Below are 27,728 nucleotides of genomic sequence, written 5' to 3' on the forward strand. Positions count from 1 at the left end.
TGAGCATGTACAACTCTGCTCAAAATGTTGCAGTCTTAGGGCAAGTTGCTAAATTTATATGGCAGGTGACTATGGGGAACTCCTGGGGAGATGTTTCTAGATGCAGGGGAGCAGGAAGGAGTGAGTGAACTGAAAGGTCTATGGGATTGTTTCTAGACCTCTTTAAGAGACTTCGTTTAGGAAACTGCTAAAAGCTGTCTGTTCCAAACTGATTCCTTCCTTATGTTCCTAGCTATTAGAGTAAGTGTTGTCTTATTTTCAATTATTTGTAGTCTTTACGTTAGTGGAAAACCGAAACAATTAGTGAAGAATCCTCTCTTGTTTTTTCCTTTCTGTTAATAAGATGCTCAAAGTAGGAGTTACTTTTTCACCTTAAAGCAGACTTGAATTTGCTGTATGAATTTATCTTAAAAACAACTCTGCATTTTTTTTTCTCCTTTATTAGCTGGTCCCTGGTGTATTTTTACAACTTTTTCTAGTGAGCTAAAGACCAGCGTTGTTTGTTTGTTTGTTTTTCTCTGTGGCTTCCAGTTCTGACACTGAAGCAGTTCTAGATTCCAAGGGCAGGGGTGGAGCACTGACCGCTGGCATTGTGTTAGCAGTTGATGTGTTCCTCCTCCAGCTAGTGACTGTGAAACCTTCATTTTGGTGGTGGTTTCCATTGAGGAGATCCCTTTCATTAGAATTTCTAGAAGGTGGTTGAAAGTAGCAGGAAGATGAGCTTAAAATAGATCCTCTTGCTCCATGAATGAGTTTTTAGGATACTGCTTCCTGCAGAGAGGAATTCCCCGCCAGGTGCTGTGGGGTAGGTGGGGGTTGGCTGGATCCCAGTGTGAATGAACCATGTCAGGTCTCAGCCAGAGAATTTCTCTCTTGCACCCGCGGAGCCCTGCTGCGGCCTTAGGCGGGCCTGGTTTGGGAAATAGCTGCTACAATACAAATCATGAACCAAACCCAGATGTGTTGCTTGGCCTGAGTACAAGCAATACAGCAGGGTCTGTGTGGCTGAATCCTTCTGTTTTCCCCAAACCAAGGGGGGTGGTGGTTGAACCCACCTAGAAACAGGCTCTGGCCAGTGTCAGCACCCAGCCCGGCACTGGGGGAGACCCCCTGTGAGCAGTGTGGTTGCCCGTGGCTGTGGGGCTTGGTGCTGGAGACACAGCCCTCTGCCACTTCTCCTTTGCTTTCCTGGCCCTCACCGCCCCCAGTCAAGCACAAAAGCCACTGTTTGGCCATGCCCCATCCCTGGAAACATCCCAGGCCAGGCTGGATGGGGCTCTGAGCAACCTGATCTAGTTGAAGATGTCCCTGCTCATGGTTGGACTAGATGAGCTTTGAAGGTCCCTTCCAACCCAAACTATTCCGTGGTTCTCTTTTGCTGGTGTCAGTAGTGGAAAACGCCCGGGAGGCTGGAGGCAGCAGGATGAGGACGTGTTGTAGGCACCCAGTTTAATTTCAGACTACATGAGATGGTATAAATTTGCTCGGCTGGGCTCATCAGTTCAGCAAAGAGGCAGAAGCAGTGGAGGAAAAGAAAGGGAAGGGCTGGGCTGCCTGAGAGGACAGGGGCAAAGAAGAGGAGGGCTGGGATAGGAGGAAGGCCCAAGAGATCTCTCTGAGCTATTGTGCCTGTCTGTCTAACTGTGTCCATATGTGCCTAACTATAGATAATGAAAACCTGGCATCTAAAAAGGTGATAAGTGGCTCCTGGCTCTGTTCCCGAAATCCTTCAAAAGCCTGAAGTACCTCACTTGTTGAACTTATAGCCCTGCCAATAACAAAACCAAAAAAATCTACCAAATTTGGGCTGGGTTTGGTTTGCTGTCATTGTTTTATTGAGGGTGTTCTTGCCTCTTGCAAGCATCTGCTTTTAATATATGACATTATTGCTAAGTTGGTACAGCAGCTCCTTAAAATGAAAATTAAGACTCGAATATGGTATCTTCAAAGAGAAAAAGAGACTAAGCATTTCAGTGTATACCAAATGGTGAGCAGTGTTCAGAGAGTTATTTCTGTATCTGATGAGATTATAAAATACTGTTATCCACACATGGAAGTTATCAATATACAATTATTTCCAAGTGCTTCTTAAAAGAGGCTCGCTGGGTATGCGCCATTTTAGGAGGTTCAAAACCACCAGTTCCTTGCTTTTGTATTCATCCCGTTTTTTTGTTTGCATTCTCTCATTTAAATATTTTTGTTTAGTTTTGGTTGGGGTTTTTTTGTTTGTTGGTTTGGTTTGATGTTTGTTGTGGGTTTGTTTTGTTTGGACTATTTTTTTGGAGGGGAGAGGGGGGGGAATTAGGGTTTTTGTTGTTGTTTGTTTGGGCTTTTGTTTGCCAGGGAATCAACTGTCTTTTAGGATAACCACCCCTCTCTTACATGCAGTGCTGATAACTCTCCTTTAACAAAAAGTTATTAGGTACAAGTAGTAGCTTCTGGCTTTGACCAGCATTAAGAAGTACACCAGAATTTCTTTTTTAGCAGCAACTTTGTAATTATTTCTTCATTGCACTTTGCCTGAGTAGGGAGGAGACCTTTATGTGTTGACTTTCTATGCTGTATGCTCTGGAAGAAAAATATTTGGGGCCTGGGAGCAACTCCCTAAAATAACCGTCTTGAAGAAAAGTCTTGAAATTTCAATCTAACAGCTTGAGGTTTCATCTGCTTATGTTACAGTTTTGGTATAAATGCAGACTATTTATGCAGTTATTATTCAAAAGTTAGTTACTGAAATCAGTTCATTGGATTTGTGCTGCTGTTAGAAGGTTAGGAAGATGAAGTTGCTGTAGAAAGGCGCTGCTGAGCCATCTGAAACAGCTTGGGAGTTGCCAAGCCAGACAGCACGAAATTGCCAGTTATTGTCAGTATTTCTTCTTTGGTGGGTACAGAACTTGATCGCACTGCATCCACTCAGCAGACACTTTGGACGAGCTTGTAAAACGTGGCTGTCGCTGCTGGTTTTCAACAAGAGTAAGAGGAGACTGGTCCTCTGGCACAGCCCTCCCCAGACCCCGCAGCCTCCATGTTCCCATCCCCAAGTGACAGAGCCGTTTCCCCGCAACAGAAATGCTTTCCAGCTGGCTTGAGGGGATATTTCGGATCCCTTACCTCCTCCCCCAGTGCTCAGCTGTTCCTCCAGGCATCCGCCTGCTCTGCAGATTGCGTCTCCTGCTGTGTTGCGTTATACGCAGGGAACTTGGGCATCTGGGGGGTGGGGGTTGGATTTCATGGCTGGGGTCAAGGAGACAGTGCAGAAACAAACCTGCGTGTCCCCAAGTGCTGTGTCTGCACGACGCTGTTCTCACCAGTGATGTGAGATAAGTTCTGATGGCATCAACTGTTTGTCTTCACACAGGCTGTGGAGAGGAATTAAAATTGTGTATACTCAGTCCCCTTTTGCTGGTGCACAAATTGGGGACCAAGGTTTAGCTGCAGTTGTATTTCAAGTGACGCAGCATCTGTATCTGAACTGTGAGTCTCAGTTTGGCAGCTGGGGGTTGCTTTTATTTGCTGTCCCTGGTCCTGTGTCCTTTTGGGGGTGAGATACTCTCGTCATCACAGTTGTGTCATTTCAGGCAGATTCCCTGCCCTTATTGACTGATTCATTTTGTTGATTTAAAAGAAAAAAAAGTCTTCTATAATTTTGCCTCTCTGTTTTCTGCCGTGCTGAAGGGACACCCGAAGCAAAAAAATACATCTAAGAAGTTAGTTTTCTGCTGTATATGTCACCAGGCAAGCTCCAAACAGTGACTAGTTTCATGCCCTACCCCTAGTTTGGGGAAAGCTGTGTACTGAGGCAGGGAACCTCTTTGAGTTGGAAACAACCCTTTTTCTTTCTTTCACTGTGCACAGAGAAGACATAATGACAACAGTTCAGGAGCAGCAGGAAAGTGCTTTAGTGACTGTGTCCCAATGGCAGGGGAGGAATTACACTGCACCCAGTGATCTGATTGCCTGGAGAAGAAAAGGCTCCAGGGTGACCTTATTGCAGCCTTTTAGCACTTAAAAGGGGCCTATAAGAAAGATGGGGACAGACTCTTTAGCAGGGCCTGTTGTGATAGAACAAGGGGTAATGGTTTTAAACTAAGGGAGGGGAGATTCAGGCCTGACATGAGGAAGAAAGTTTTTACAATGCGGGTGGTGAAACACTGGCCCAGGTTGCCCAGAGAGGTGGTAGATGCCCCATCCCTGGAAACATCCCAGGCCAGGCTGGATGGGGCTCTGAGCAACCTGATCTAGTTGAAGATGTCCCTGCTCACGGCAGGGGGTTGGACTGGATGACCTTTGAAGGTCCCTCCCAACGCAAACTATTCTATGATTCTACAGTTTCTGCAGAAAACTGGTCTGCACACCTGAACAGAACCAAAAACCTGGGCTGATTCTGGCGAGGAATGAATTGCTGCTAAAACTTGGTTTGCAATGCACTGATTGTTGATGTGCCTCCTGGGAGTGAGCACTGAGCCAGTGTTACTGTGGTTTGTTAGCCAGAAACCAAACCCCTTCAGGCAGCTCTGTCCTAAAAGTCAACTACAATCCCTGGTGCTGCACAGACTGGACCAGATGAAGTATCAGGCACACACAGGTTAGATTAGCAGCCTGAAGGATGCTCCTCTTCCCAGCAGATTTAAACCCTCAATAGTTTCCTTCCATGTAAAAGAAAATTAGGTGCTATTGCTCGTGATAAATGGATCCCCTGGACCAGCGTACTGCAATAAGATATTCCAGGAAATTATCCTGGCAATTTGCCTGGAATATTTCCTAAACCAGCATAGCTGACTCCCCCTGAGCTGTTGTGCGCTGCCTCTCCTCTCCCTGCCTCCACAGCCACACTTGGATGCTGGCACCCATTTGGAAACTATTGTGCAGAGGAGCAAACAGCCCTCACTCCCAAGAGCATTTGGCCTTGAATGTCAGCGCAAGCTGAAAGGACACTGAGCTGCCAGAGAGATTTCCATTAACCTTTTACATACTAAGGGTCAGAGGTGACATCACAGTCCATTATCATGCCAGTTTCACAAATCAATAGGTAAACCAATCAATAGTCAGTTGCTTAAGTGTATCTTTTTCAGCCTTTTAAAGGGTGGAAGTGTTTATTTTCAAAGAAGAGAAACTGGCCTGCATTTTCAACTAGGACATGTTTTAAACTGTAGTTTAGCCAAAAAGCTTCCTTCCACCACTGCTTTTTTCACCAAACCAGTTTTACAGGGGAATGTAAGACTAACCATTGTCCACATTATCAGTATTTAACTTCTTCCTATAGGACTGCTTGGGCCATATATAAAAGATAGCTCCCCATTGCATTATTCATCCTAGAATCTACATACCAGGTTTTCATTTATAAACCTAAGAAAATTCACTACACATTTAAGTGAAAAACTTCCTTTCCTCTACTTTACTCAGAACAAATAAAAACTGAAAAAAGTCTAGCCCGCACCATTTGGGAATTCAGTGATTAAAAAGCAAGCTGTCTTATCACTGTAAATATAACTGAATCGATGAGTCTATGTGACTTAACCAGAGTATTAATCACATTCAAAGCTCTGCAAAATGAAGAATTTTATAGCTGTAAGCAAGACTGCTGCCAGCTCTTATCATGACAGCAAGGTGGTGGGGAAAATACCAGCCCTGGGCTCTCCCCTTTGCTCTCTCTGTTGCTTTGCACTGAGGAACCTCCTGTTCATCTGCAGTTGCCCATATGCTTCCTCTCCTGCTGAGGACAAGAGAGAAATCACCTATATTTGCTTACAACACATTAATGAGCATCATCTTGAAATTCTGCGGTAGGGATCATCTACTAATCTGACACGATTCACAGTGTATCCACAGTGCAGTTCAAGGAAGATGGCTATTTATAGCCCACATAATTCATACTGATTTTTAGCTCGAGGCAGAGAAGCGTGGGTCAGTAGGTATTTAGGATGTCCCGCTTCATGCCAAGACTGCCTCTGTGTTCTGGCTACACCATCCAGCCACATATTTCAGTATTTAGTGGAGATCACAACAGAGGAATAAACAAAACTGTAAAGATGCATCTGTACAGCAGCAAGACTGGTAAGGGCAGAGCCTCAGCTCCCGTTAAGCCTGTAATGAAAATGGGACATGGAAGAACACCATCTAAATTAGCTTTTCTCACAAGTGCATGTTGACTGGAGATAACAGTGTTTCTGTGCTTTTAAAGACACCAGAAGCATTCCATAAAGAAAGATCAGAAGAATCGAGTCACACAGAAATCCATTCAAAAAATTAATGTAGTAAAATTTGCTTCTGTCATGGAAAGACACCTAAAAAAATGTCACTGTGCTTGGAAAAAGATCTTTGATCAACCTTGCTGTTTGAAGCAGCCCTTCTCCAAGTTTTAGCACAGGCTGCCCTACCTGTCTCAAGCTCAGTTTGGGGTTATCTTAGTTCAAACAAAACATTCAGAAAACCAAAGATGGCACTTTCATAGAAGCAGATGGGATATGACAGGAACGGTCACTCCTGGTTTGGATCTAAGCTACTCAATTTTTGAATACTTACCAAAAGAAAAGTGAGAACACACATCAGTTGTTAAATTAAAAAACCACTCCACAGTGATTATGCTACTACTATTTTCTCAGACCACGTTTGTTCTACCAGCACTACGGTAACCTGCAAATTTTATTAGGTGAATGGTTTCAGAGAGAAATCAAACCAGGTGTTGCACTGCTGGTTCTACATGTGTATTTTCAGGCAGTGAATGAGCAAGTTGGTTGCAGTTTTGTCCCCGGACCTCAGGGGGCTGGAGGGGAGAATGAAAAAAAAAGAGAAAACCAATGCAATATCAGCTCCTTTGCGCACATGATGGTGTGTAAACCATAAACTCAAAACACTTAAACCTGAACTCTCAGGAGTAAACGGCAGGCTGAAAAATATAACTGGTTTCAAGCGAATGTGAGGGACAACCTCAGCCCCCTTTCTGCACATCCAGCTGTCGAATCTCTCTCAGCTTCTCCTTAGCTGTGATCACAGCTTTTTCCACTGCAAATTTGGGAACATCAAGAACAGGGAATGAAGGGCTGAAATAAACGGAATACAAACAGAAGGGGCTCATGTAGGGATTGTGTTATTCATTTGTCCATTTAATGAAAAAGTCCATTTGTTCAGTCATAGCTGCTGAAGATTGACAGACTGCCACAGAACCCAGAACGTCCGCCCAAATTGCCACAAAATACACTGGATTGCCTCCAGAGGCTCTGCCAGCACGATGCTGATTTGTAAGGAACACTGTTCAAATCTGCACATACCAAAAATTTTTGTTTAGCGAAGAACTGGTTGTTTCAGGTTTCCAGGATGTCTTAGTTTAAACTCTTTTCTCGATATTAAACTGTTACTTAAAAAAAAAACACAAAAAACAAAAACCAAAGAGAGACAAAACCAGCAAGAAATTATATGGCAACAGGTTCAAGGTGTGGTTTGCTGAAATTAATGACAGGTATGTGGAAAGATAATTATATTACATTTCAGTCAACTGCAAACAGTAAAAATATCAAGGGTCCCAAAATTCAGGCTGAATAAGATATATTACTAAAACCACCAGCCCTATCCTAACAGGCTATGACACCCCATCTAACAAAACTACCCACCCAATTTTTAAAGAAACAGTAACGTTGCTAAGAACAGCTCACTAACTATACACAACTACATTATCCAGGTAGAGTTTATTGCAAAACCAGGAAGAGACAGCAAACTAAAAGTCTGTCTTCCATTTCAGATTTGTGTCACTCGTTCAAGTTTCAGTCACTCGCACGCACACACACACGCAGCCTGTACACAGAAAGTCGCTAACACAGTTGAGTTCCCACAGTCTCACGAGAAACCTTAAAACATTTCAGTAAAAAGTTAAAATGAAATGTTTTACCACAAGGACTATAAAATTCCCCCCCTCCCTCCCCTTGAATTTCTAAGGTTTGGATTCTAAAAACCATACATAAAAAGGAAGGGTTACTTCAGTAGCACAAAGACTACTTTAAACATATCAAAGTAAGTCTAAGGAGAGTTAATGCAACTGAAAAAAAAAATTAAATTAAGACCTGTGTTGCACACAGTCAGTGTTTTCATCAACACTGTTGATAAGCTCCAAGTCTCTAAATGCAGTAGAGCACTGGCTGTTTTCGATTAACTTTTAATTTTTGAAGTTACATAAAAAAACAAAACAAAAAACAGTTGTAGCAATATCCTTCTGAGCTGCTATCTTCATGAGGAAAAGGTCCCTTTCAAAATTTCAATAAATATACTGACATGTAAAGTTAGTTGAGGTTGTCATGCAAGACAAGTTACATAACCGAGACCAACTCAATCTTTATAATAAAGGCAACTTGCATTCAAAAATGAACTTTACCCTTGCAATTTTATTCAAAGGGTAGACATGAATTAACCCAGCTGTTTACCTGAATTACAAAAGTAACATGATTCAATATGAAAATAAGAAACTGTCTACAAATCTCTGACAGTAATAAATTGCAATATACAATGCATACAGGAGTTATACAGAGCAACAAACTCTTGTACAAAACAAAAATACTTTAATACCTTTAAAATCCAATTTTTTTTAAAATCATCATGAAAAAGATTTGAGTCAGAACTCAACACCTCAATTAGTCAAGCTTTAGGTAGCTACATTACAGCTATTTAATATACAAAGAGATAAATCTCTTCACCAGTCATTAAAACTGCCTCTTCGTTAGAGTTGCGCAGCTTTTCTGTCTCGTGTTCCCAGATCCAAAGTTTTCTTCAAATCATGAGAACTGAATTTGTTGAACACCGGAGATCTAGAGAAAGAAAACGCAAGCTTACATTCAAATGCACTTTTTCTGAACCGGCATCGCAGCTTCCAGCCTTGCATTGTCACGGTGTTGGAATGTCATGACAGCCACCACCGAAGGACTAAACAAAATCCATGCTCATCTTTCAGAACACAGCAGCTGAATTAGTGTTTGAATTTTAGTAGCAGAAGGGAGAGGAGGAGACAGGATCCAGTACCTGTTGATATGATGTTGTGTAGACCATAACATTCTGCTGTTGGCCGTCTGTAGTTATTAAGCCTGCTGGCAACTGGTTAGCTGAAAGAAAGAACATTTTAAGAAAGTTAGAGAGGAACTGCAGGATACTCAGAGCCTGGTTTGATGTCACCATTAAATGACCTTTAATTGCGGTCCACTCTAGGACTGTGGAGCCATTCCTCTCCTGACAGCTACTGTCCTACACTGTGTACTGACACACTTGTCACTGACTGTTACAAGTAAACAAGCTTATTCCCATTAAGAAGAAACACTTAAGAAGCAAAATTCAACTTAATTCTGCATGAGATAACCTAAAAGTAAGACTGCACCTGGTTCTGCCAATCTACCTATTGAAGCAGAACATACACAGCTATACACTGGCAAATGGAGTTTGCCATCCTGACCATTGAAAAAGCAATGTCCAGTATTCAATATCCCAAGAAACCTAGAAAATTCAGTTTGGTTTAGACATGAGGTTAGCACTTGAGCATACACATGCGTGAGGAACTCAATGAAATCGTTGTGTTTCTTTATAAAACAGGATCCATCAGGGACTCCATAACATGGAAGTCCCAAGGAAGACACCAGAGACAAAAAGAGACAAGCAATGACCGAAAAAAAAAAGCCCCTGCAAGAGCCTGACATGACACTGGTTGACTTCAACATGTCCATCGGGGTAGGCACAGGAGCTCCAAATTTCACATAGGAGAGAAGAGGCCAATGAACAGAGTAAAAAGAACTTCTGAGATTTAGAGAGAAAACACAGGGAGTGATGCCCTAAGATAAACCTTTACAATAACAGGTACGTTGAACTCTGTAACATTCAGAGTAGGTGTATTACAATTGCTACTTGGAAAAAAAGCAGCAAAATTGAGCTGGCTGAGGTCATTGCTGGACCGCTCTCCATCATCTTTGCCAAGTCTTGGGAAACAGGAGAGGTGCCTGAGGATTGGAGGAAAGCAAATGCTACTCCAGTCTTCAAAAAGGGCAAGGAGGAGGACCCAGGTAACTATAGACCGGTCAGCCTCACCTCCATCCCTGGGAAACTGATGGAACGACTCATCCTTGGTACCATCTCAAGGCATATTAGGGATGAGGGTCATTAGAGGCAGTCAACATGGCTTCACCAAAGGGAAGTCGTGCTTGACCAACCTCATTGACTTTTATGAGGACATAACAAGATGGATGGATGATGGCAGAGCGGTGGACGTGGTCTACCTTGACTTGAGTAAGGCATTTGACACAGTCTCCCACAGCATCCTTACAGCTAAATTGAGGGAGTGCGGTCTGGATGAACAGGTAGTGAGGTGGACTGCGAACTGGCTGAAGGGAAGAAGCCAGAGAGCCGTGGTCAATGGAGGCCTGTATCTAGTGGAGTGCCTCAGGGGTCAGTACTGGGGCCTGTATTATTCCATATATTCATCAATGATTTGGATGAGGGACTAGAGTGTACTATCAGCAAGTTTGCCGATGGCACCAAGCTGGGAGGAGTGGCTGACACGCCAGAAGGCTGTGCTGCCATCCAGCGAGACCCGGACAGGCTGGAGAGTTGGGTGGGGAAAAATTTAATGAAATATAACAAGGGAAAGTGTGCAGTCCTACATCTGGGTAGGAACAACCCCAGGTTCCAATGTAAGTTGGGGAATGACCTATTAAGAGCAGAGTAGGGGAAAGGCACCTGAGGGTCCTGGTGGACAGCAGGATGACCATGAGCCAGCACTGTGCCCTTGTGGCCAGGAAGCCCAATGGCATCCTGGGATGTATTAGAAGGGGGATGGTTAATAGGTCGAGAGAGGTTCTCCTTCCCTTCTACTCTGCCCTGGTGAGACCACATCTGGAATATTGTGTCCAGTTCTGGGCCCCTCAGTTCAAGAAGGACAGGGAACTGCTGGAGAGAGTCCAGCGCAGGGCAACAAAGATGATTAAGGGAGTGGAGCATTTCCCTTATGAGGAAAGGCTGAAGGAGCTGGGTCTCTTTAGCTTGGAGAAGATGAGACTGAGGGGTGACCTCATTAATGTTTACAGATATATAAAGGGTGAGTTTCATGAGGATGGAGCCAGGCTCTTCTCGGTGACAACCAATGATACGACAAGGGGTAATGGGTACAAACTGGAACACAAAAGGTTCCACTTAAATTTGAGAAGAAACTTCTTCTCAGTGAGGGTGACAGACACTGGAACAGGCTGCCCAGGGAGGCTGTGGAGTCTCCTACTCTGGATGCATTCAAGACCTGCCTGGATGCCTTCCTGTGTAACCTCATCTAGGTGTTCCTGCTCCGGCAGGTGGATTGGACTAGATGATCTTTCGAGGTCTCTTCCAATCCCTAACATTCTGTGATTCTGTGAAACTCTTAAGTTAAATCACTGTAACATAACATTCTCAGCTAGAAAACAAAGAATGGGGCTTTCTTCTTTCTGAAGTACGGCTGTTACTACGTATAAATAAGACATATAACCCATAAAAAAGAATTCTGGACAGACAGTATAATCCTAACAGCTTCCATTTGAAAGCTGACATGAGCGAGTTTGGCGGGGTGGGGTTAATTGGGGTTTTGGTGGTTTTTTTGGTTGGTTGTGTTTGGGTTTTGTTTGGTTTGGTTTATTTTCTTCCTTTTTTCATTTTCCTCTACCTTTGTTGTACTAATTTTCAAATACTTAAGTTGCAAGTTAAGAGGTGCATTAAGATCACAGTGAGAAGTGGCTTCGGCTGGTCCAAAATTTTACTGCCCTTCGATGTACATGTACATGTGCGTACATGTACATGTACATCCAGCAGAGTTGAACGCCAAACCTCTGACCCAGCCCTGGCAAGGGAGGGTGATGCCACAGTAGCCAGGCTGTTAGTGGTGCTCCGGCAGTGCGAGCAGCATTCTGAACAGATCTCTTACTGCCCCTATGGAGATACAGACCTGCAGCACTCAACATGGTCAGTTATTTTACATACTTTTTTTTTTTTCCTTCTTCCTCTTTTACTGCAGCATCTCCTTTGCATCCTGCCAAGACTTAATATTCACTTCCAAAGCTGTTCTTTTCAAATCACAGCAGCACACTTTGGTTCTTAGGCCTGAGATATTTAAACAAGTGACTAGGAACAGATTTTCAGCCTTCTGCCTTTTAACAGGGACCATATCAAATTTGGGAAGGGGACAGAGGATTCTGGTTTTCTGGTTTCCATTTTCTGGTGAGCATCATAGTCAGGCTAAGCAGAGCATGAGCATCCAGAGGAGAAGCTTTTTGTGAACTTGCCTCGTTGCCCATACAAAACAAGATAATGGACACAGACACAATCCTAAGTTTCCAACTCTATATTCTGCCTCAACTCTTGACCTGCAATTTAAATGCCCGAAGTGCAAAATGGAATATATGCAAAGTAAAGCTTTTAGAACAATTTCTATGTATTGATTTGACAAGCTTCTGAGCTGGACAGACTCCCAACAGTTGCAATCAGAAACTGTTAGGAACATGCCCAAGATAAGTAAGTTGGGCCTATAGTTGTGCTAGTGTCTTACTGCTTCTGAACTAGAGCTATTACATATGAGTATTGATAAGAGTTTACTATCTGCATTGCCTAACCTTTAATTATAAAATGAAAACAGTCATATTAAAAAAACCCACAAAGCTTTCTATAAGTACCCTGCAATATCTAGGTTTACATATTTAAGTTTAGATTTCCAGCCAGTTTTAAGAGCTTATCTTCCAGGCTAGGAGCGGCCCAAAGACTCTACTGGATTATATAGTCATCATACTGGGAGTGAAAATAGAAGATTTATCAGATTATTGAAAAACTAAATCTGGTCACTAGATCTGACTAGAGCTGCACCTCCAAATTCTTATTGTGTCAGCTTCAAGGTAATCAGCCCATAACACTTAAAAGCCAAGGTGAAGATTATGAGCAAGAATCCAGCATAAACAAAACCAACACAAAGTCCCACCAAGTGTCAGGCCTTAATTTACAGCGTAAGGAAGAAAAACTACAGTGTATGCATATGATGCCGCTCGCCCTATACCTTTTAGTTGCCAATCTGTGCATTGTTTTGAATATAAGAAATACTACATGTTTTAGAATTATACAAAGATGATGTTCTTCTCTGGCTCATTTCTCAAAGACGAGCTCCTCAAGTCATCAAGTACAGTTTATTTTACTTTTTTCCCCAACAGTCTTGCAAGTAGAATGAATGTGGCCTAAATAAGCAGCTACTGGGGAAAGGAAAAAAAAAAAAAGTTGGCACCTTTCATTACAATCCGTGTTTAAGCATAGAGGAAAAACTACTGGCATTAATGTCTTAATTTAAAAATCTTCCGCAGTTGATATTAGCTATTTCTATAATGTCACAATTTATGACTGTGTTACATCATTCTGACCATAAATTCTACTGATTGTGAGGAGTTTATCCAAGCACAGGTTATCCTCCAGATAACTCAAATGAAAATCTCAATGGATTACAGGTGTAATATGTGACCAGTCCACAATATATTCCTCCAATAAGAATTCTGACATCTAAAGGAAGTGCTGTTTTTAGAGAAAAGCCTTAGTAACAATATAATAAATTTAAAAGTTTTACTTACTAAATGCTTCCTCTGTGAGCTCCTCACTTAGACCATCTGCAGTTGTAACTGTTCCCCCAATTCCCTTTTCTCCTTTCATTGCCTGGAGAGAGGGGAGAAAAAAAAAAATAAAGAAGTATTATAGTTGGCTTGAGATTGTTTCAAGACTCCAGGAGCTCTAGCCAAGCTTTGGAACTTGCAGAAGAGTCACTGTCAACAGCTGGAGTTTGAAATCCAAGACTTGTAAAACTCTATTGATAGATTTAAGAACGGACACAGTACAAGAATATATGAAGGCTGTTTTTTATCTTAGACATACTCTTCAGAAACAAAAACTCTGCAAACTAGGATCATGTAGTCCTCAGAAAGGCTTTCACCTTCTGCAGAAAGTCAAAGATCTGCAGTAATCTAGAAGGAGCAGTTAGAAGTGTTTACAAGAAATCACAGAATCTCAGAACTACCGAGAATGTGCAATGTTTGCTTACCAGCCACACGCAATTGCCATCATCAACTAAGAGTTGACATTTAAAACTAAGATATTGGATTTCTTTGCCCACAAATTCTACAGCCAGAGCATATCAGCACTGAAAGCCAAGGCTCCCAGTCATCTGCATGCAGTTTTACAAGTATGCAGCTTGATGCTCTATGCTTTCACATAAAAATATCTAAGAAAACAATACAGGTATAAAAGCTATTTTTTGCAGCTCTTTGATGTAGACTAAATACTAAGCTACAAAGCAGAAATATTTCACTATATATGGTACCCTGATGACAGAACTAGCTGGAATGGAGGTTTAAAACTGATGAGCCAAATCATCCAATCCATCCATCTATCCAACTAAAACCCAATCCCACTACTCTACTACCACAGCATTTGCATCTGCAAAAATGAATGAAAATAGCATAGACCCACTTCAGACCTCTCCAGAAGTACTGAAACTAGCTAAGCACTACTTTTATTTTTAATTAAGCACTTAGACAGCATGTGCAACTGCTACACAGAGCTAGAAAGTGATGGCACACAGTAATACTTCAACTTTTAGATTATACCTCCTGTTATTCAGTTATCACAGCAAGTGACCTTCTGGGAAGGGGAAGCTTCAAGTGCCATCAGCAAATTAAATGTCAGTAGCAAGTCTAAGCCCATTAATTAAAAAAAGTAGGTTTACAGAACAAAAAATCTGAAGAGCATGTCTATCTACAGCACTGCCAATGTAGACATACCTGCTTTGCTCATGCCAGTAAAACCAAGCAGCCATACCAACAGAAGGTTCCATATTAAAGAAAAAAAAAAAATCGCTTTGAGTTGTTTTTTTTTTTCCCCCAGCATTATTTTAACCCTGAACAACTTATTCATTTAGGACTATAAGAGAGGTCACTTAATAAAAATACCTTTGATTTGTTTGGTTTTATCTGGTATTCGGAGGTAAAAGAACATGAAAGTAAAGAAGCAAGAAAGCAAAATTCTCTTTGGTCTCCAGACAGGAGGTGGGGAAACTGGGAACCAGAACAAAAAAACCAAGCAGAAGCAACTTCTTTTTCAAAAAGTTTTAATTGTTGAAAGTAAAAAAAAAAAAAAAAGTCACTTTCTGCTAGAGAAGGAATAAACTAAACTGCTCAGATTACATGCCCAATACGTACTATGTATCAAAAGCAAACTGAGGGACAGTCTATAAGACATTAAAAAAAAATGAAGCAGATAGCCTTCCATGTGAATAATTACTCTGACATGAGAAAAACAACTTTTTCTTTTGCAGATCTGGAGCCCAGACAAACAACAGGCATTAAGCTAGTTCCTCAGAGGATGCAGTCTAGTACAGTTTTATTGATCAAACTCAAAGATCGAATTAAGTATTCTTAATAGGCACCCTTAAAGAACAGAGTGATTTACTACCAGCAATATATTAGAGAATTCATTCAGTTGAAAGCTTTAACTACTTTGAATCAGCAAGTCTAACCAAAATGCTTACTTAATCTTTTTTCTCTTTATATGCTCTGGAATGCTTTTAAACATTACATTAGTTCCTGACAATAGCTGTGAGATGCTATTTAAGTTATCCATTATACACTTACAATGACAGGAAGCTAAGGATAAACACAATCAGGTTAAATAAATAAGGAAAGAGTGAAGTATATACCAACCTCTCTGAATTTTTGGAGGTATAACTTCAAAGGTTCAACATAGCTATCAAACCCCAAGGTAGACATGGCAAAGAGAATATCCTCTCCGTTTATGGTCTTTCTTTTCTCTTGGTGGCACCTCTCACTTGCTTCTGACGTTATAAAGCTGATGAATTCACTTACACACTCTTGCACACATTCCTTTGCATCCTTAGCAATCTAGTAAGGAAAAGGTGTCGTAAAATGATTAACAAGATGCAAGAAGATTATAAACCAAAACAAACCCAAAAGAATACACTGAATATAAAGGAAACATCCCAAAACCTGATGATAATGCCATTCAGGCAACACTTGTATGCGAGGGAACCACTGGATGTCATCACTGCTCTATGTAAGCACAGCTGCGATGTGATGTTGACCTAAGTTTTGCTATTTCAGGCAGCACAGCCAACTGCTGGGATCTCCTGAAGTCATAACTATGTTCTGTACAAGCTTCTACATCTAGACACATCTCAGAATTGCATACGTTGCTTACCTACGCCTTCTCTTTAAACCTGTTATTACAATGTCATAGTCCACTTCCATCTTCCTTTTAACAGACCCAGCGGTTCCAACCCCACTGCAGTACATTCCCACAAATTCGGCAAGGACAAGTAGTTTTTTCCTGACCACATTCAGGGACTAGAATATATGCCTGGCAGCAAGCCTCTCTAATGCTTTAATATTTTGGTATAAGTTTTCCAAATGGGAATTCAAATGAAGAAACATATGCCCCTAGCAATAACGAAACAAGTAAATTTGATTATGGTTTTCAGCTGGACACAAGTAATTTACCTGGCTTAAAATAACAGCAAGCATTACTCATGATTATTTGGGAAGCTGACATGAGCCAACTGAAAGATTATAAGAATTAAGATTCTTATACTTCACATGAGAAGAACTTGTTTGTATTTCAAAAAACTAATGAAGCAGTAACTGTATGTAGAATCTTCACTAGTTCCTCCGATATTTTCAGACACATAGCGTGAGATTTTCATAACTGCTCATCAGCCAGCAGCTTCCATTGCAGTTCTTCACAAAAACCTCCCTGACTTTTCAAGATAGCTTGACATCCCATATGCTAGATTCTTGAGAAATATCTCATCTTGATCACTAAAAATTTATGACAATATGGACTAGTGAAGAGATTTTCGCAGCAAAGATATAAATGTAACACCCAGATCTTCAGAAAGCCCTGAACACTATGAAAGTACAAGCAGATGCAAGTAAATCATGTCTTGCTTCTATTCAGAGTGTTCTCAAAAAAAGAAAAACAAAAAAGACTTTAGCTAAAAGAAATGTTACTGGGGCAGGAATTGTATTGGAATACAATAAAGAAACAGCAAGTAATAGGAGCCCTGCAAAGATTTAAGATAAACAGGTAGAACAGTCAAATGCTTCTACAATTACCAGCTCAGCAGAATGGATTAAAAAGTCTATTTTTAGAAGAAATAAAATAAGTCTTTCAATATCTGCCCTCATCCACTATATGGTGTAAGGCAGACTTCTTAGGTCATTTGGATATGTAAAGACGTGGGCAATGGAAGACTAACCATTCTCGTTCCTTCAGGATTAAGACTGGATTTTCATTTCATACAAAAAGTTTTGCTTATTCCAAGTTTTACGCATCTCAATAAAAGCAGATTAAATTTCATAACAGAGAATTGCATAGAAAACATTCTTACTGATAGGGGATTGTCACCAAGTCTGACCCATCACGACAATTTCAGAGAACACATCTACAAAACCCTTGAAAGCCCTATGAAGAGCACTCTTCTGGATACTGTAATTACAGCAGTTACCAAAAGCTTTCAGAAACCTAAGAGAAATAGACTTCGTCTCAATCACCTCCAAGTCAGGGGTTTTTTTCTTTCTTAAGGCTTTTTGCTAATAAACCAGGATCATTTGGAAAAATATATTGTTCTACCAGCTCAGGTTCACTCAGAGGAAGGAATGAAACTAATAAACACACCTTCTTTACCAGACAAAGGTATTACCTTTCCTGTTTGAGGTATGGCATTTTTCATTATCCTTGCCACATTTGCAATTGGAAGATATATATCTTGTTCTCTAAAACTCTCCTTTGAGCCATTTGTATCTTCATGATCATTCATGCTATCCTCTGTGTCTAATGAAATAAAAAAGAATCGTATTTGATAGACAGCAGGCAATATTTAAGTCAGTTTAAAATCTTACAGTGAAGGATGAAGACTTTTGAAAGCACAGCGTATCAACATTGTAGAAATAATTTTTAAAATAGATGTAACACCGGCTGCCTTTATGAGTGTTCAATATCATCTTTATCATACTATGCACAGAAATGTATGCGGCTGCTGAACACCAAGCATTCTTAATGTCAAGTAAAAATTTTGAACACTGATTTTGTCATCACCCCGAAGGACTCAGTGTTAATGCTGAAAAATCCAACCTCCAGCCTCAGACTGCAGAAAAAATGCTTTATATGGTGAGGCATTATGAACACAAACAGTTGCAAATTCTTAGCTTGACAGAAGACAGAGAACTATAAAAAAACTGGAAGAAAATATAGACACACACACACACAAATAGTAGTATTTACTGCTACATTTCTTACCATCGTGAGGCTGTATCACATAGTGACTGCCACCAATGTAATCTCCAGCAATTCCTAACTGAGAAGCATCCGTTGTGGAGTTATCACCATCCATCTACAACCAGAAGAAAGAAACCTTTCAGGTATGTTTGTTATACTCTAAGTGCGGCTATTGCTGAAAACCAGCAGTTTAATCAGCTCAGAACTATGAGGCTAATTTATACAAAGCATAAATATTTTGCCATTTGAGAACAGTATACTCTCTCTCGTTACTGAGTTTTACTGACAGCAAAAATAGTGAAACTCTTCTGTGAAGCTTCTGCAAACATTCAACTGGAGGCGCGGGAACATTTGGTTCATGCAGCACATACATAACCACCTTGCGTTGTTCCTGTGACAGTCTGACCAGAATAGGTCAAGGTAACTGTTTCTCTGAATAACCCTCAAAACCCAAAACCAGCCCACTGAACGCTTTACCCACAGTTATTACAGAGAGTGCATCCTTCACTCGCTATTACCCTCCACCCAAACAGCTTTTGTGAAACCTGGCAACAAGCTTCTCCTAGCCAAACCTCAGGACCGGCTCTGCATCCTCATCCTCCTTGTGGCATCAGTCAGTTCCAGATGTCTCATAAGTCACATTTTCCTTTGCTTTCTCCACTTCTGTCCCACCTCACTTCTCTGGGCATCCTTCGTTGTTCCTCTAAAAACATTTCTTATGTGGTGAACAAGATGCCTCCTCCTCAAGCCTTAAGAGATTGGGTCACAGTTTAGTAAGTAATTTGACTGCCAGGAAAAGGAGGGAAGCCAAGAGTGCCAGCAGTTCCCTCCCCAGCTAGGGACCTTCATCCTGGGAGGCACCAAGCCCATTTCAGCTGGAGGGGTCTGGGAGAAGCCTGCCCTTCCTGCCACCCCTCTTCAGACAGGGGCAGAACTACTGAGACCAGCAGCAGCCACTTGCCAGCAAGTCTCAATGTTTGCTAGAAAATCTACTTTGTGAACAAGGGGTCTCACAGTGCTGCTCCTCAGCAGTCTGCCATCCTGCTACGCAACCACGTCCCACGTGTTGTAATTCCCAGCACGGCAGCGGTGACAGAGGTGAAGACACCTCCTGCGTCCCTTGGAAGTTCCCACCTCTTCAGTGGGGACTTGCCACAGGTCAACAGCAACCCAACACATCACTGCCTTTTGCCACAGCACACAACATGCAGATACATGTGCATTCTTGCAACAGCAAACGTGTCAGCCCATGTCACCTGCCACCATATTACATTTTGCCTTTTTACAGGAATAACTAATTTCATGAAATGCTATCATCAGGTGCTCGGTAGAAAGCTTAGACTTCCACAGAATCATGCCAGTCCACAGGTCCACTTTCAAAGGGGCTATTTTAGCAGTGCCAAATGTAAGTTTGAATTCAAGTCTCACAATTGTGGACAATCTTGACTTTTTTTCCAGTTGCAAATGTCTTGAAAATCAGTATAATAAAGTTCTGCAGAACATTTAGCTCCCATGCTTTCAAATTTTTTTTTTTTGGGGGGTGCCACAGGTAAAGTTCTATTTTTGCAGTCATGTCCTTTAATAATGCTTCTTTTGGAGGGCGGAAATAATGCAAAAATTAGGGAGGGAGAAAGGGGTTCTCGGCACACACTAACTCTTTCAACACTGGTGCACAAATCCAAAGATATTTTTGAACACGTTCAGATGCACAGCATCAGATTCACCTTTGCCCTGGATTTTCTTGGCTACATTTAAAACCAAACAGCCCTACTAGCACTTGCTTATTTACCTTTTCACTAAAAAATTGGCTCTTCCATTCTTATTCTACACTTCATGCAGGTCCTTCCTTGGACCAGCACTGCCCATCTTTCCAACCCAGCTGTTTCCAACGGGAGCAGCCGGCCTTACTTACAGGATACACACACGTCCTCCGGGAGGAAGAACTCAGCTCAATTCAATTGCTGACCTACACCAGCCGTGCTGGTACCTGGGTGTCTTTGGAAACAACTCTCTGCCTCAAAGGGTCGCCTGGTCACAGCCCGTGAGACCATGCAGCTCCCTTCTTTCCAGAACCATGAGCCTGAGGAGGGAGGGAGAAGCAATCTTGCACTATTTTTATATCTACCCAGAAATATGAGCAATTTAACCTCTCTCTAATCTGCGCTTTGCCTGTGGCCACAGGGCTGGGTTTTGCTTTCAGACTTTTAGGCAACGCCCGGTGACAGGCTTGGAGACACATACACATGTAACCTGGGTGCTGCTCACGTTCAAGGCAAGGCTACAACAAAATGCCTCATCCACCTCTTTCTTCGTTCTACAGAATATTACACACATCGCTTCTTTTAAAGCACTTCTGGTCCCTTTTGATTGGCTTTTCTAAAACAGTTTCTCTTCTTACACAGCAGCTCTGCCCAAAGGAAGAACGGTGTTTTAAGCATTAGCCTTCCGAGTGCCAGCTTTCACATAAATTCACTTTGTCTGCATTTTGCAGACTCTTCGTTAGGAGACTTAACTTTGCTTTTCAATTTTCCAAAGGGTCTGCAGTTTGCTTACTCAGCTTGCTATAATGACAATGCAAGGATATCACAATCCTGCATGTCAAGATCACCAAAACTGACATCACCCATCATTAAGAGAGTTGTGTCCATTTTCCTTCTGCAATTTGAAGCAATTAATGTTCTGCAGTCTGGTAAATCCCAAAAGCTACCTTCAAAATTAAGTTAGGATTTTCTCACAGTCTTTTCTCAGTTTTGGTTCTCTGATCCCTGCTATAATTTAGCTCAGAATTAGGGTCTCCACAAACTTTTAAGCATTTACACAGGTCCAGTACTATTCTGAATGCCTTTGTTTCTTCCCCTCTCCTTTTTCAGTCTCCTATGAAACGTACCTTCTAAAATGTTTCCTTCTTTCAAGATTGCCATATTCTTCAAATTTCTGCAGTGATGTGGTAATTCACTGGTTTCTGCTCACTTGTCCTACAGGCTGCCCCATCTGAATCTTTATCACCAAGACCCACCAATATTATTTAAGAAACCATCTTGTTTTCATTAGCCCAGCTCACCTTCAAAAGACCTCCTTGAATCTCTCTTACAACTCTGCTGCATCTGCAGATGGTTTTGTTCTATTAGACTAATGCATCCTCAAGGCACTATCTTTGCTTTTATTCTTTTCTGTGTGCAGCCTTCCATATCTACTTACAGTATGTATTACTTCACAATTAGTGAGAATTTGAGTGGAAGCTTATCAACATTACACATCTAAAATAGTGATTAGCAAAACTGACAGGAAAAGGCTTGCAAAAAGCAGATCTATCACAGATAAAGAAAACAAGCACTGACAGCTTAACATCAGCTGAAATTACTTCTGTGGGTATTACTTTAAGAAAGATTTTTAGCTGGCAGGACAACCTTGGGACAGGGGATTACGGAGAGCACTAACACCCTTCTGCATAACACTTAACCTGGTCCTAATCCAGGATAATTTGGGTTGGAAGGAGCCTTGAGGAGGTCTCTAGCCCAACCCCTGCTCAAAGCAGGGTCAGCTTTGAGCTCAGAGCAGGTTGCTCAGGGCTTTATACACCCACATCTCAAAGACCTCTGTGGATGGAGCCTGCCCAGCCAGCCTGGGAGCCTCTTCCACTGCTTGGCTGGGTCCTCAGGGGGAAAGAAGCAGCTTCTCTACTCACTACTTCTATCCAAATAAGTTAGATGGAAGAATTTCAGTCAGATTTAATGTTGTAATTTAATTCCAATCTACATCTAGGCATCTGAATTCAGCAATTGTCATTAACATACCATTTAGTCACTCTACTAGGATTTTTTTGAGCCTGATGGATGACACAAACATGACCCTGCTGAAAAATGTAGCCACTGCTATTCCAGTCATCTCATGATGAACACAGTCACACATGCAAGTGTAACGGTTTTAATTCCAGATGTTCAAAACTTAAGGCAGTCACTGCATATCTGATGGTCAGCTCAGCACATACAACACAATAGAACACTCTGAAAATGCAAAAACATTGTTTAAAATGGGGGATTAATGAGTGTATTGAGAGCAAACAAAAACTAACAAAACCCAAAAACACACTGAACTTTCAGTGTCCCTAATTTACTCTAAAAAGGCAGCAGCCCAATGCGGCATAGAACACATCTGCAAGAAACACTTATTGCATGTTGTACATTACCCTTAGCCTTTAGCAGTAAGAAAACACTAAAGCTCCTCCATGCACACACATTTTGACTGAACCAAGACTAAAAGCTAAGGCTACCGGAAGCGACAACATGTCAGTCCCTAAAGTAACCGTGTCATCAATCTGATTTTTATCAACAAGGGAGAGAAACCAAGTAAGTACTACTCAACCCAAGTATTCAGTGATACACTGCAAAATGCATCTGAATACAGAGCAGCAGCACAAAGTGTTATGATTGTGGTTTTCTGTTGTTTTTTTTAATCTCTAACGAAAAATAATATTACTAGGAACATACAAATTAATGGATCCAGGGAAATCAACCTAGGAAATGTGTTAAAAGAGAAACATTTCAGATGCAAGGGCAAAGATAACAGGGTGATAAGATGCAAGGGAACAAACATACAGTTTTACTCTGACATCTGGTAGAAAATTTGCTGAAGGATGCTTAAAAAAAAAAACAACCACCAACAAACACTTCTGTCAGCTGCCCAAAACTCAGAATATTCCTAGATCACAGCTATACTGAATTAATAAAACCTCAGTATCTCAAAGTAGATCTTGCATCCTGCTTAATATTGAGAGCTGCCTTAAGAAGGCAGTATCGGTGGCTCAGATAAATGATAATACTAAGAAGAATGCAAGCCCAGACCTGTTGGCACTGAGGACAGGGTCTGAAAATTATATCAGTGTAAAAGGAAAAAATAGAATCAAACAAGATTTTATCTTCATAATGGGGAAGTTACCTGTCAATGATGTGCAAAACTGGTCTCTTGAGAGAAACCCAAGGCCTCTTGTGATTAAAGCACCTTACATGCTTTCTACCCTGTGTCTCTCAAAACTGCTACCCCTACAAGAGGGACAGCAGAAAAAGATATGGAATGAACTGACACTTGGTAAACTTTCCACACAGTTGTCCCTGCCACTGAAGCAGCACAGAAATGGTCACTAAAGCTGTAGGTAGCAATCACTTCAGCCATTGCAGATTATTTTTGTACCACACCTTACCACAAGAGATGTGAAGCTGTAAAGCAATACATAACAGCAGAGACAATGAAGTTTTATTTGAGCTTTCTGCACCGTCACTTGGTGCTCCTACACAGGAACACAAATATTTTTTTAATTTAAAATGCAATTTTTATTTCCTTTTATTTTTCAATGACTTCTGGAGAACCTAATATCCCACTGAATTCTCATCTAGCAGCAAAGCAGTGTCTCCTGCAGCAAGAAACATTGACTGGTAAACACATACACAGGACATTGTTCCATCAGATCCACAAAAATGTAAAGCTAAAACCCCTTAGCACATGACTAGAAGAGAGACAGATGCTTCACCATCTCTCTCCATCTCAGGTTCCTCTGATCCCTCACATTCAGTGTTTCCCCCCACAGCAGAATAACATTAGGAGAAGCAGACTGATGTTGAAAAGACCTGACAGCATCACTAAGGCTTGTTTGCATCTCAGCTGTACCAACCTCCTTCCCCTGGACCACAGGGAGAAAACCTCTGCCTGACATCCAAACAGGGCCTTTACACCCTTCCCCTCCAAGTATCAGTATTATCAGCTCTATGGTGCATTTTACAAGCCCCTACCTATGTCACCAGCCACCAGTCCCCTCCACATGGATCCAGCTGTGCCAGAGCATGTGGTGACTCCTTACTGGGCTGGCTAACAGCTCATATGCACGGGTGGCTGTGATGTATATAGATGGACTAACACCACATACATTTTTATATCAAATAGAGGTGGATCAGTGATACAGAGCAAGCAGGAGAAGCTTGAGTCTCCATGCATCCTCCTTTTTTTGGCAGTAAAAGAGAGAAGCTGGAGGGGGGAAAAAAACAAAACCAAACCAACAAAACACACATACAGACAAAAACAAACCAAACAAAAAACCCCAAACGAACAAAAAACCACAAACAAAAACCACAAAAGAACCACCACAAGATAAATGGCAGGTCAGAGGCAGTTTTGTTGCTTTTGCAGAAGCTTGAAGAGGGCAGCACGGCTGAACAGGCTGCCCCAGCACCTCCTTCCTCCTGCAACACTGATTAAAAGCCCCATATTACCCTCCCTATTAAGGTTTATTATGTTTTGCTAGATTTTTTTATTTCTGAAAAACTAAGCTTATCTGTTTATTAAAGCAGCAATCCATAAATCAGCCTGGTTTTTTTAGTTTGATAACATCTCTGTGTTGGTTATATTCTTCCTTCATTGTGGTAGTACACCAAGTGTGCCAAGAAAGCTTATTCCTCTCAAGCAACGGGGCAAGTATGAGTTTCAGAAAGCTAGTTCAGACCAGACTAATATTTTCAGTCAAAATTATCAGATTTGCTGACACTTCCTTTCATTCTACCAATGTTATTAATATGTTTAGTGTGTGCATATACAGAGACATGTTTTTCACTTTCTACAAGCATCCTGCCACTAAAACATCAATTTTCAAATACCATGTTTCTCTAAAGTACTATTGGAAAACTCAGTACTGAAGTCAAGTTTCTCTCTAAGCAAAATGTTAAAGGTGAAGTCATTAGAGATTTGCATTTGAAAGCACTAAAGGAAGAGCCTTGCAAGTCTCTCTTAAATGTTGACAAAACAAGATGCAACTTTGAAAGTTTCGTACTATTTCACACTTCACATCTTCACAGTATCTTGAACAATCTTTTTCTCTCAATTTCTGTACACTGCCTCCCTTCATGTAATTATTGCCACAAGTAAGAGGTGATCTATTAAACTTTCAGCTGCTGTAATTGTCATGGATTGGCATCTAAACAGTTAGATCCAGTATTCTTGACGTCTTTCAAATATAATGTAATAGCTGTAAACGGTAGCAGCCAAGACCATATATAATCACCTACCCAATGCAGTACACAAGCTACTCAGAGACCTCATAAATAATGATTCAGATTAAACCATCTTGGGTCTCTCAGAGAATTAGAGATAGATCCTCCCTTAATAACTGTCAAGCCATAGGCTACATAAGGAAAGAAAAAAATAGTAATCACTAAGCTTATTGTTTCAGAACACTATGCTAATGATTATGCATAAACCCATTTCTCCATTCCTGCAAGCCAATTAAAGCCAGACTGCGAATAATGACCAAACCACTCCTTCCATTTTGCTTTTCGCTACTATTTTGCCTGAGCTTCTTTTGAGAAAGCTGCAATCATTCTTAATTGACAATAACTTCCATCTATTAGCAAGACAGGCAAAAGCTACAACATACGAGAGCCCATTCAGCTGCTGAAATCCAGATTTCTACATGCCTTGCTCCCTAGACACATTCAGGTCATTGGTACCAATTATTATGCCCTCCCAAAAGCAATCCAAGCACACCAGGTAGCTTTTCCAAGCCAGTTCTAAGCAGAACAAAATCTTTTCGGTTAAGCCTCAAAGAAATTGGTAAAGCTAGAAGCTCACTGATTTTCTGTCACTGCAGTATTGCAGCAAGACCCAAGAAGTTTCTTTAACCAATGGATCTTAATAGCTGCAGAAACATTACTAGAACATGTTTTTTTAATTTTCCAATATGATTTGCTGTGAACAACCTACACGATTCTCTTAAGGATCACCAACTACATAATTTTGGGATGGAGCAGTGGTTGGTATGCACAGGTGTGTGCAAGAACACTTGCCAAGCATCCAAGAGTTGTGTAGCCACTGAGAACGGCAGAGTCCCAATCTCTCTCCTACCTGCCATGTGTGTTATGGGATAAGTTGTCGATGCTGCTCAATCGATCTCGCTTCCTGATTTCATGCCATTTGATGATGCAACAGCAGCCAGCACAGGGGCAGGAGGAAACCTTTCTCCCTACACCAATAGCCTCAAAGTCTTCCTCACGCCTAGCTTGCACCTGTTCGACACACATCTCAATTCCTTGCTTGCAAATCGAACAAGACGAGGCATCCCCAGTTATTTAGCAACTTTATTGTTAATCGCCTGTGCTGCGGTTTCCGAGCAGAACGCGGCGGGTTCCCGCACCCGCGGGCAGGGGAAGCCGCACGCCGGTACCTGCCCGCTGCCCGGGGGCTTTTGCCGGAGTGCTCCCGCAGACCGGCGGCCTCTTATCGCCTCCACAAAGCGCCGTGCTCGGACCGCGCTGGCTGCACGGTCACTCGGGTGTCTCACCGCATCCCGGGGCCTCGCCTTACACTGCTGATCCCTACAAACCACCGCCAGACCTTCAAGGAAATTTCAGTCTCCACAACAACGGCGGGGGCCGAGATGCCGGGCCGCTCTCTCCCCGCTGCGCGGCTCCCGGCCCAGCGAGGAGCCGTGGGCGTGGTGCTGACCCGCCAGAACCGCGGCGGGACCACGGCTCCTGCGGCTAAGGGAGGGGGCTCCCCGGGCTGCGGCACTGGCCGGGCAAAACCCAAAGGGCGCGGAGCCCACTTCGCCCGCGCACGGCGAGGCGCTGCCGCCACAAAGCCGCCCTCCCCCCGGCCATGCCGCCGCCGGGAACAGCGGCCCTGGAGCTGCCCGAGCGCGGCCGGCCAGCCTGGAGGAAAATCACCGCCGCGGGGTCGCAGGGGCCAGCATGCCGGCCCGGCGGAAGGCAGTGCGCCCCGCAGCTACCCCAGCGGGCTGTGTGGGGGCCAAGCTCCCCGCCTGCCCGCGCAACGGCAGCCGCGGCCCGGCCCGCAGCGGACACGGCCCCGGGGCAACGGCGCTCCCGTCCCCGCCTCCTCCCACCGCACCCCCCCACCCCCCCCGGACTAGGCCACAAAATGGAGCCGGGACGCGGGCTGGGGGGGGGAAAGCACCTCCTGGTGCCCGGACCCGCGGACAGCAGTGGACACCGGCGGGGGCAGCCGCCCCGCCACCCCTGCCAAGCCCCCGCCGCTGCCTCCCTGCCCGCCATGCTGCCGCCTCCCCCCGCACTCCACTCCCCAGGCCGCGCGGCCCCCGCGCCTCCGGTCGCACAAAGAGACGAGCGGCCGGTAAGCGCGGCCCGGGGGCTGCCGCCCCACACTTCCTGGTCCCCGCGGCGGCGGCGCGGCGGCAGCGCCGGGGCCCGGGGAGGGAGACGGACATTTCATTCGAGCCTGCAGTGGAACCGGTTACCAATCATTGGCCGGAGCCAGGCACAAACCTCCAGTGCGGCCCTGGTTGGCTCCCTCCGCAAATCGGCTGTTTGGTTGGACAGAAAATGGCTGCGAAGGAACCAGTCCCAGCGCGGAGCCCCGCTTCCCGCAGCCGGGCTGCCCTCCCTCCGCGCCGCCTCCCCGCCACGCGC

General features: G+C 42.9%; 1 protein-coding gene across 5 annotated transcripts; it reads right to left on the bottom strand.

Moving 5' to 3' along the window:
• Positions 1 to 7,082: 7,082 nt before the first annotated feature.
• On the bottom strand, positions 7,083 to 27,727 carry NFYB (nuclear transcription factor Y subunit beta). 5 transcript variants are annotated; one of them, XM_065839604.2, is made up of 7 exons: positions 27,585 to 27,727; positions 18,322 to 18,415; positions 17,726 to 17,856; positions 15,711 to 15,908; positions 13,590 to 13,671; positions 9,004 to 9,083; positions 7,083 to 8,792 (listed from the first exon to the last, which is right to left on the bottom strand). In XM_065839604.2, exons 2-7 carry the CDS (start codon positions 18,413 to 18,415, stop codon positions 8,760 to 8,762), a joined length of 618 nt encoding a protein of 205 aa, XP_065695676.1. In that variant the 5' UTR covers positions 27,585 to 27,727; the 3' UTR covers positions 7,083 to 8,759. The 5 variants fall into 5 exon arrangements, with proteins under 5 accessions (XP_065695676.1, XP_065695685.1, XP_065695695.1 ...); XM_065839613.2 differs by having other exon boundaries at positions 27,557 to 27,632; XM_065839623.2 differs by lacking the exon at positions 27,585 to 27,727 and adding an exon at positions 26,185 to 26,862.
• Between the last annotated feature and the right edge of the window lies 1 nt (position 27,728).

This window comes from Patagioenas fasciata, chromosome 1 (genome assembly GCF_037038585.1).
Source record: "Patagioenas fasciata isolate bPatFas1 chromosome 1, bPatFas1.hap1, whole genome shotgun sequence".
NCBI classification, from domain to species: domain Eukaryota; kingdom Metazoa; phylum Chordata; class Aves; order Columbiformes; family Columbidae; genus Patagioenas; species Patagioenas fasciata.